This window comes from Micromys minutus, assembly GCF_963924665.1.
Source record: "Micromys minutus genome assembly, chromosome: 25".
In the NCBI taxonomy this organism is placed as follows: Eukaryota; Metazoa; Chordata; class Mammalia; order Rodentia; family Muridae; genus Micromys; species Micromys minutus.
The window spans coordinates 7,017,957-7,028,394 of NC_137960.1; the positions used below are offsets into that span (position 1 = coordinate 7,017,957).

At 51.4% G+C, this 10,438-nt stretch overlaps 1 protein-coding gene across 1 annotated transcript in view; it reads left to right on the forward strand.

The window, feature by feature from the left end:
* The window catches only part of ABCG1 (ATP binding cassette subfamily G member 1), a 52,781-nt gene extending 43,451 nt beyond the window's left edge, over positions 1 to 9,330 (forward strand). Inside the window, exons 7-15 of the mRNA XM_080938274.1 lie at positions 121 to 244; positions 644 to 758; positions 2,035 to 2,183; positions 2,313 to 2,414; positions 3,157 to 3,325; positions 4,686 to 4,786; positions 4,984 to 5,142; positions 6,634 to 6,752; positions 7,739 to 9,330. Coding sequence (XP_080794400.1) covers positions 121 to 244; positions 644 to 758; positions 2,035 to 2,183; positions 2,313 to 2,414; positions 3,157 to 3,325; positions 4,686 to 4,786; positions 4,984 to 5,142; positions 6,634 to 6,752; positions 7,739 to 7,967 — 1,267 coding nt within the window. The 3' untranslated portion in view covers positions 7,968 to 9,330. The remainder of the gene's footprint in view (positions 1 to 120; positions 245 to 643; positions 759 to 2,034; positions 2,184 to 2,312; positions 2,415 to 3,156; positions 3,326 to 4,685; positions 4,787 to 4,983; positions 5,143 to 6,633; positions 6,753 to 7,738) is intronic.
* Positions 9,331 to 10,438: the final 1,108 nt, after the last annotated feature.

Consider the following 10,438-nt stretch of genomic DNA (forward strand, 5'->3'; position numbering starts at 1 on the left):
GGGGTGGAGTGCAGCTATAGGTCTTCAGCAGTGACTGCCCAGTCCCTCCAAGACCTGGGGCACTGGGTTTATACCTTATACTCCCAGCATCTCATGGTGTCTTTTTTTTTTTTTTTGCAGTGGCCTGGACAGCGCTTCCTGCTTCCAAGTGGTGTCCCTGATGAAAGGGCTGGCCCAGGGCGGCCGCTCCATCGTCTGCACCATCCACCAACCCAGTGCCAAGCTCTTTGAGCTCTTTGACCAGGTATGTGGCCCCCTCCCCCGTTCGGGTCCTTGGCCTACCCCAGACTTCATCCTAAGATCCATGACAGGGCAGAGAGAGCCTGAAAAATGTAGACCCTGAATCTTAATTTTTTTCCACTAGTTTTTTTAGGGTGATTGGCTGACTGGTTGGTTAACTAGCTGGTTGACTGACAGATTAATGACTGACTGGTTGAGGAATGGATGGATGGATGGATGGATGGATGGATGGATGGATGGATGGGATGAACGGATCACTGGCCAAATGCTTGAAGGACTGACTAAGTAAGAGCCACCATTGCTCTGCAGAGGTGAATTCTGTGGTTGACACCCCCCTCTCTCTCTCTCTCTCTCTCTCTCTCTCTCTCTCTCTCTCTCTCTCTCTCTCTCGCCTTTCTCTTAGCTTTATGTGCTAAGTCAAGGACAATGCGTATACCGGGGAAAGGTCTCGAATCTCGTGCCGTATCTGAGGGATTTGGGTCTGAACTGCCCCACCTACCACAACCCCGCAGACTTTGGTGAGTAGAGCCCACCCAGCTGGAAGGAAAGGGGATCCCCCACCCCAGTCTCATGTGTCCTACTTTGATCTGATGTGTGAATCAGGAGTTACTGCTGTGTCTTAACCAATGGGGGAGGGGCATCCTGTGAGAACTCCACTCGGTCCTCCCTTCCAGGAGGACTTGTCTGATGACCAAGATCTGTCTTTGCTTGGCCTCACCCTACTATGTGGATGCTGGTCACTAAACTTAGAACCAACCCTATATCCATGAGTGCTTCTATAAACACCTTGCAACTCAGGGCAGCCCAGAGGCTCTCATTTATGGTTTTTTTCAGACATCTGGCCACACAGCTCCTGGGGTTCCATATGCCATTTTCTAAATTGTGTCCTGGGGCCCTTGGCCCTGGTTTAAAAAAAAAAAAATCCTCACCTACAATAAGCAGACTGCCACAACGTCCGGAGGGGAGGAGGCAGGGGAGGGAAAGTTCCCCTTAAAGGGAAGAACCAACGGGGCATATTTAAAAGCCAAGGGAAAGGTCTTGTTTGCGTTTGGCTTCTTTCCTCACACAAGAGAAGGGAGCAGCAGCTATAGGCACCGCTGGGGGGGAGGGGGGTGGAATCCCAGAGAGGATAAGCAGGAGTGGGGAGGACCGTAGGAAGATGGCAGGTATCTGGTGAGGTGAGCATGCCCCTTCCAGGTGCTTCTCTCCCCTTCCTAGTTTCTAGACCTCGGCAAACTGTCACCACCATGGAGTGAGCAGGGGACAATCAGCAACCACAGAAGTCTAGGTGGAGGGAACTTGGACAGGGTCTAGGAAGGGCAGAGGAAGTGAGTAAGGAAAGCCAGGATAGGAGCTGCTTGCTGGGAGGTGAGGGGTGTGAGCCATGGTCCCCAGCTTCAGAGTAGTGGAGTCTCAGAGTGCTTTGAGCAGTCCTCCACTGTGGACCATTTTCTGTACTCAGCACTTAAGTAAGCAAGGAACCCTGCTTCCTCCTGCTGATCTCATGCTCCAGCCCATGCTGGTCCGGAGCAGGCGTTTGGTGTATGCTGTACGGATTCGGATTTCTGGCCTCCTGACACCATGAGTTTGGGGGCGGGGGTGAGCGTATATCAGTCAGCATCCGGCTCCTGCGGCTGTCAGCCAGCACTGTAGCTCATTCACCACGCTTTCTCGTCGCCATTTGGGCCTTGCTATTACAAAATGACAGAGACCTCCAGTTCCCGTCAGCATCTCGGCGATCTTTCCCAGAATCCCCTACCTCATGCCTCACTTCACCTCCTATGTCTCCTGCAGTCATGGAAGTGGCGTCGGGCGAGTACGGTGACCAGAACAGCCGCCTGGTGAGAGCTGTGCGGGACGGCATGTGTGACTCTGACTATAAGAGAGACCTCGGGGGCAACACTGACACAAACCCGTTCCTTTGGCACCGGCCTGCTGAAGAGGTAAAGCAGGTGAAGGGATTGGAGAGGTCTGAATGTGGGTCCCAGGTACCTGCTACCTAAGGACCTTCCTGGGCAAGGAGGGCGTGGCAAGCAAGCAGCTTACCGCCTGCCTTCCCTGTGTGTCCTCAGGACTCTGCCTCCATGGAAGGGTGCCACAGCTTCTCAGCCAGCTGCCTCACCCAGTTCTGCATCCTCTTCAAGAGGACCTTCCTCAGCATCATGCGGGACTCGGTAAGGGTGCCCACTTACTCGCCCCCTCCTCCAAGCACACTTTCAAATTGCTCAGTTTGCATCAGTCTGTCTCGGTCACTGTTGTGCTGCAGTAACAAAAGGCCCCAAGACGTCCATGTTCACAAGACCCAATGTGTGTCTTGCTGGTGTCATATATGTGCTGTGTAGGTTGAGGTGGGCCTGGCCCTATCTCTCTTCTCATTCCAAACCCCAAACTGGATAGCTCCAGTATGGACCTGCAGGAAATGGACTGGGATCATGCAGAGAGGGAGGCAGGAGATGATGAAGGTTTGATGACACCACGGTCCAGTGGGCACTAGGCATCCTAGGGAGTCTGAAGTCCAGGATAGCCTCAGGGCCCTGAGCTGGAAGACCTGTAACTTACCATATGGGCTCATGCTCATAGCAACCCAAGCCACAGCTAGTGAGGGTTTCCAATAGACCCATTCCCAGCATTGCTTCGTTGTCTCTGCAGAGACCAGCCTTGCTTGCCAAATTTGAATAGAGCAACAAAGCATAGTAATCTCAGTTACAGTAGTAGTACTGTGTGTGTGTGTGTGTGTGTGTGTGTGTGTGTTTGTGTGTGTACATGAATGTACTTGATAAAGACTATTTCCCTCGAGGAAAGGGAAGGTATCTCAATATGATCTGCTGTCATGGGAGTCAGAATCAGACGCTTCCATTGGCCTTGCCCCTGTCCTCCCTCTCCTGTGCACTGGGTAAAAGCTCTTCCTGCCCTTAGGTCCTGACCCACCTGCGGATCACCTCACACATCGGGATCGGCCTCCTCATTGGCCTGTTGTACCTGGGGATTGGGAACGAAGCCAAGAAGGTCCTGAGCAACTCTGGCTTCCTGTTCTTCTCCATGCTGTTCCTCATGTTCGCCGCCCTCATGCCCACTGTTCTGACCTGTGAGTGTCCCGTCCCTTCTAGCTGGAACTGCTGCCCAGGCTTGGGAGCTGAGGCCTTGCCTTGACCGTGTGTGGCTTTTACAGGCACACAGGTCTTGATGCTTCAAATTCAGCATTTATATGTTGACAAAATAGGTTGTATTTACCGTTGGATAAGAAACTATAATATAGTGGGTTGGGGAGATGACTCAGTCTTAAAAGAATATTTTGCCCCTTTTAGAGGATTTGATTTTTAGCATCTATGTTGCATGGATCACAGCCACATGTAACTTCAGCTCTAAGGGATCCAGTGCCTCTGGTCTGTGGGTATCTGCATATGTGTCATACACACACACACACACACACACACACACACACACACACACACACACACTGTATCTAGTACAGATGATCAAATCTCAAGGAAAGGCAACTAGGCATGGTGGAAGGTAATTCCCCCAAAGTCTGCCATTTAAAAGACCCTCGATTTGGCTGCACCTACCTCCCCACTGGAGCTCAGCTATTTAGATAGCCTGGATGGCCAGCGCTGGCTACTTTGGATTAGAGCCGGTGGGCCCATCAGAGATAGGGCTGGCCAGATGTCCCACTAGCCACCATAAGGTCCCTTGGTGTTCTCAGGGATTTGGTCCACTCTGGGTCTTCATGGAACCACTTGGATTGGTTTATTATTTGCTGTTGTAATAAAATATCACAGACAACAGCAGCTTAGGGAGGAAGTGCAGCGTGCCCGCAGGAGCAGGAAGCTGGCTGCACTCGTAAAGCAGAGAGTGAAAACAGGAAATGGGATCAGGGCTGTAAATCCTTGAAGCCCCGCCCCTTCATGTGACGCACTTCCTCCAGCAAGGCTCTACCTCTTGAAGCCCCGCCCCTTCATGTGACGCACTTCCTCCAGCAAGGCTCTACCTCCTAAATGTTCCATAGCTTCCCCCAAACAGCACAACCTACTGGAAATTAAGTGTTGACCTACAGGAACCTGCAGGGGACATTTTGCATTCAAAACATCATGGGATGTACCTTTACAGTTTTTCTGAGACATGGTTTCTCTGTGTAGCCTTGGCTGCCCTCGAATTTGCTCTGTAGACCAGGCTGGCCTGGAACTCACAGAGATCCAACTGCCTCTGCCCCCCCAAGGGCTGAAATTAAAGATGTAGCTCTTGAGGTTAGATAAACAGTAGGTGTTTTTGTTGTTTTGTTTTGTTTTGTTTTTAGACCAGTGAATCTAGGTTTCATCTGAGTACTAGAGTGTTGGGGGCCCACACTGTGACATCGGTCAGAACCACCAGGGCTCAGCCCATCCTTGTACATATCTATATCCCTGGCTGTGCCTACCCAACCAATCTCTTCCATCTCCTTGTTGTAGTTCCCCTGGAGATGGGCGTCTTCCTCCGGGAGCACCTGAACTACTGGTACAGCCTGAAGGCCTACTACCTGGCCAAGACCATGGCTGACGTCCCCTTCCAGGTACGCGAGCCACCAGTGACTGGCAAGAGGGAGCAGACATTCCCCACACCCCGCAGAGCTGGGTAGGACCAGTTTTCACTAGTGTTGTGCTGAGATGTGAAGCCAGATTTGGTGGAACCTGCGGCGTCTGTGACAGAAAGGGCCCCGGGGGCAGGAGACAAGCAGAGCCCCCAGGGACACAGGCTGTGTACTTGCAGATCATGTTCCCTGTGGCCTACTGTAGCATCGTGTATTGGATGACGTCGCAGCCATCGGATGCTGTGCGTTTCGTGCTGTTTGCTGCTCTGGGCACCATGACCTCGCTGGTGGCCCAGTCCTTAGGCCTACTGATTGGAGCTGCGTCCACATCCCTGCAGGTAAGGCTGAGGAAGTGCTCAGCAGCACTGGGCTTTTCTCTGTTTCCTTGGTCTAACCTGGTCTTGCGGGGCTCAGTGAACCCCTGGACCCTTAATGCCATCATTAACCTCTGGGTGTCTTTACTAGGCTGTTGTCATAGGAACGACTTAGCATTGCCTTCAGTGTTCAGAATGGCCGCCCTACAGTAGCGACTCGCAGAGCGGCTGTGCCTACACATTGCACATGCCCAGACATGAGTTCTAAATGTCAGCTCATGTCATACCAAGCACACCTCAAAGACCCCATCTTACAGGTAGGGAAGACTCAGGACCAGAGATGCCTTGACTGGTCAGCATCACAGAGCTGGTATAGAGACCAAGCTCTCTAGCCTTGCCTCAGCAGGACCACTGGCACACCAATGGCGGATACCTACTCTTCACCCAGAGCCTCGCATAGCTCTTCTCTGTGTCCTTGAGCCTGGTCTCATCTCCAATCCCCAAATTGCCTCCCCTGCCCTTACAAACCAAAGCCCTTTAGAGGCTCTTGAGGTCCTGCGCCATCTTCCAAAGATTCCTGGGTTACCACATGCTTCCCGGTTCATCTCTGCTATCCCCAACAGTGGCTTCCTGGCCTCTAAAATCTCATTCTGAGGTGAAAGCATTCATGGTATCTGTCCTATGCTAACACCCCAGAGAGGGGGCTGGGACATCCCAGCCTCAAATCAGGCTCATGGAAGAGCATCTGTACTGCCATGTTGACCTCTTACTTCAGTGTGGCCTCTGCCTCCTGCCAGACCCATGCAGACATCAGAACCATGCTGTTTCTGTAAATGGCTTTATCCCCTAAGGTTGAACCCCCCTAGAGCTTTGGACCCCAGAGGGTGTACCCAACTAGGTGCTGGATGTCCTCAGTCTCATTTAGGAGCAACACACACACAGCATACAAAAACACACAGCACAGCCACACTTAGAGTCTTTCCCGCAGAGCCTGGTCAGTAGAAACTGTTGCCAGTATGCTGGGTGTTGCCCTAAGCTCTCAGGGACCCAGAGGAGGGGCTCATCTAGTGGGTCCCCCTGGGATCCTTGAAACCTATCTTTTTTAATTTGGTGTCACAGCAGGTTGATGACAGTATCTTTGCCTCTAGGCCAGACCCCCAGAGACGTGCCCCTACCCAGTTGTCAGCTCCAAGGACAGCCATAAACTGCCCCCTAAGACTCCTCAGAGACCATTCCCAGAAAATATTGTCTCATTATATTTATATGTTTATATATATATAAACAAATGTTACATTGTTCAGTTCCCTTCCTCAGCTGGGGTCTCAGGATTAACTTTTGGCACTGCCAGGGAACATTCTTGGCCACCATCCTGGTCTTGGCCAGCCCATGAAGACTCTGGCCCTTTGACACACTTCCTTTCCAGCCACTGGGATGACCTCTGGGTCACCTGAGTGGGTGGGATATCCCTTCCCCTTCCAGTGAGCGCTGTTCATGTCCCACTCTGCCTCACTCCAGGTTGCAACGTTTGTGGGTCCCGTGACAGCCATCCCTGTCCTGCTCTTCTCCGGGTTCTTTGTCAGCTTTGACACCATCCCAGCCTACCTGCAGTGGATGTCCTACATCTCCTACGTCAGGTACCCATGGGCGGTGACGGCAAGGGGATGGGGGTGGAGGGGGCAGGTCAAAGAACTGAGCAGCAATGGGACCAAATCCGCATTCCACATCCCATATCCAAGGGTCTTCCTCCACCTTTCCCTTAGTTTTGTGCGTCTCTGAGCATGTAGTCTCATACCCTGAGGATTCTATGGCATGCCTTCACGTTCCAAGTGTTCCCAAGGGAGTGTCTGTATTTTACATTTTATGGGAAAAGTGCCACAATGAGATCTCTGTTATAAAACCTGAACAAAGCACCCAGGGAGCAGCTCACCCTCTCTGAAACACCCCAGTGCCTTCCCACAAGAATTTTCTGGCAACTTGGGTCCAGGGTCTACCAGAGTTTTACCCCTCTGCTGTGTGGCTTTGCACACTGGGTATTCCCTGGGAAGTCAATGGCTGCCCCTAGAACTTGGCTTGTGTCCCCAACCCGGACCCCCAGCTGCAGCTCTCTCCACGCTGGGAACAAGTGTTTCTTTCCTAGAGTGTCAGCTTAGACCCCACTACATTGTTTGGGCGAACAAGACAGACACAAAGCCGCTGTACAGAGTTTCAGCTGCCTGTACACTCGCCAATCCGGGGAAACCGGACACCAGCGCCTTTCATCTGAAGATCCCTGCCTTTGTTCTGCCCAAAGAGGCTTTATTTAAATGCTCCAGTGTACTTGCCAGGATATCCAGCCCATAACAGGACCTAACACTGAAAAGGTGTACAGGCTCAGAAGGAAGCCAAAAACGTTTGTTTATTTGCTTATTTCCCCCATGGGTAATAAGTTCATTTAAAAAAAACGGTTCATTCCATTTTGCATTTTCTCAGAAGGATCAGGACTGGGGACAGAGGTAGGGTGCTGATTCAGGGCTGACTCAGGAAGCTGTTGTCAAGTCAGGAAGCAGTGCAGGGGAAGGGGAGCCAGCCTGGCGACCTTCAGCCAGGACCGCCCCTTCACACGTGGCGCTCCTTTCCCTAGATACGGCTTCGAGGGGGTCATCCTGTCCATCTACGGCTTGGACCGAGAGGACCTGCACTGCGACATCGCGGAGACATGCCACTTCCAGAAGTCGGAGGCCATCCTGCGGGAGCTGGACGTGGAGAACGCAAAACTGTACCTGGATTTCATCGTCCTGGGCATTTTCTTTATCTCCCTGCGGCTCATCGCCTATTTTGTCTTGAGATACAAAATCCGGGCTGAGAGGTAAAACATCTCCACGCCAGCAACGAGGCAAAGCAGACATTAAGACCAAGGGCACTGCTAGGAGGTAGCAGCGCACCTGCTCCTGGTGACACAGACTCTCCCAACCCAACCTGGAGGCCACGCAGGTCGATGATGACCAGTGTTGAGCGCCTCTGCCCGCCGGGTTGGAACTGTTCATTTCCTTTTCTAACTAGGAAGATGTAGGGCGGTTGGGGTTTTCTTTTTTTTGACATGTGGGATTCAAAACACAACTGGCATAGAATGTCATCCCTTGCTCCAGCTGGGGACAAAAGGCTTCCTCAGTAGATTCCTCCAGGAGTTCAGGACACACTGGCCCTGGATGAGGACTGTTGGCCGAGTTGGTCCCCAGAGAGGTGGATGTCTTGGGGGACAGTCCAAACATATCCGGCGGAACTCCGCCTGACAACTGTCTTCTCTTGAGGTCTCAGCCTTCTAAAAGTTCCTCTCATTTTTGATGAAGTCACTTTCCGAGCCAAAGTCGATAAATTTCATTCACTTCGAGAGATTGTATCTTTCTAGGACTCCTTTGAGGACTTTATTCAGGGTAAAGGATGTGTTTTGCTTAGAAAGGGAAAAGTCCAACATGGTTCCCGAGTAGGGCGCTCACAGACAAAACCAGAGAAGGTCAAACGCAGGCTCCAGGTGAGGGAAACACCGCACCAGCTGCTCTGGGCCAGCAGGGACTAAACACAACGCAATGCAACGCAATGCAGACAGTGCTGGGGGAAGTGGGCAGGCTCCTTCCAGACTTTCTTTCTCCTGTGTTTTTTATTTTAAGCAAACTAGATGTGCTTAAAACTCTTCCTAGTTTCCCCGGCTACTTTTATTTTGCCCAGGAAATACTCCATCCACTTTGTCGATTTTTAAAGACCATTTTCCCTTTCTTCATGAATCACATTAACTACCTCCACCGAGCCTGGGAAGCCGGCCTGGGGACACATCGGATGTATCCCTCAAACTTGGGGGTGGGGGGATGGGGTGTCAAGGACAGGCAGGCCGGCTAAGTGGAAGGGGAGGTTTCATGGATGTCCCCGTTATGAAAATGCAGCTGCTTGTCTCTTCCAGAGCGCCACCATCCTAGGGTCAGTGTCCTACAAAAGTCTCTATTTTTGTGGATAGGTCAGCTTACCCCTGTGAGCCTCAGTTTCCCCACCTGTAAGTAATTGCACTAGATCATGTTTTGACAGGTCCTGAGATTCCTCGGCTGTGGCCTTGATGCTTTCGTATCTTACCTGTAGAGAATGAGAAGGGTCCGAATTTTACTTACCGCATGGACAAGTGCTTTGGAACTGTCTAGAGATTCTTTTTATTTTTTACACTCCTAGATCTTTTTTATAGAGAACACGATTGAAATGGCGTATTCCAATGTAACTTTGAGTTTGCTCGTTCTATACAAACACGGCCTTGCCTTCTAGACTCAGCTTTTAACCAGGGACACAATTCGCCTTTATATATATATAAAAAAAAAAGTCTTCATTAAAAAACACAACAACGAAAAGGTCTTCATTTGATTTCAAGATACCAGGGCATGGCTTCCAGAGAGGAACTGGCTGCTGACAGTTCCGAACCATGAGCTGAAAGGAATGGGCGTTGGGTGGCCAGGTCTCGGTCTGGCACTTGGTGAGGTTGGTGCCAAGGAACCCATTCCCTTTCCATCTGTGTCTCCACGCATGGGTTGCTGTGATGGGTTGTGTCTGGCAGGCTCTGCCAGGGGCTGCATTTACCTTCAGAGACTGCTGTGCTGCCAATCACAGGCAGGGGAAGGGGTGAATCCATGTTTCAAATCTAGAATGGCTCCTCGGCCTCTGGAGGAATTAATTCTTTCCTGTCTCAGTTTCTCCTCGTCACTGAGAACAGCTTGTCACTGCTTCCTAAGTAACTGAGGGTGCCATAGGGTCCTTCCACAGGGCCGAGTCTGAGCTCAGGACACACGAGCTTCGGGTAAAGGGGCAGGGTGACCTGGGCAGTTGGTAAAGAATGTTGACCAGAACAGGCGAGGAGGGGTCAGCATTGCTCACTTGGCCTATAGATTTGAGGAAGGCTGACAGCCATACTAAGGGACTCTGCATCCTTGTCCCTCACCATATCACAAGGGCCGTGATATGTGGCTCTGCTTATCCCCATATGTAGTGTGGATCCCAGAGATGCTACCTAGATTTTTAAACCATCCCCTTTTCTTCCTATGGTAAGGGGCCATCCATCCTCTTCCCGTTCATCTCAGTCATGGTAGGAGATACCCGGAAGTGTGCACCCTCCTGGTGCTTTATAGTCAGACTTCCCTTGCAGTTGGGTTCCCTGGGACTCTAGATCTTCCTTTCCTCTCCAGTTGGAAGGAAAGATGGCAGTGGGTTAAAGGCTAACACCACCCTCTCACGTTAGCTACAAAAACAGAAGTCCTTGTGTAAAAAACCCAAAAGCCTAAAGACACAGTTTACAGGGACCTCTCCAGTGAGG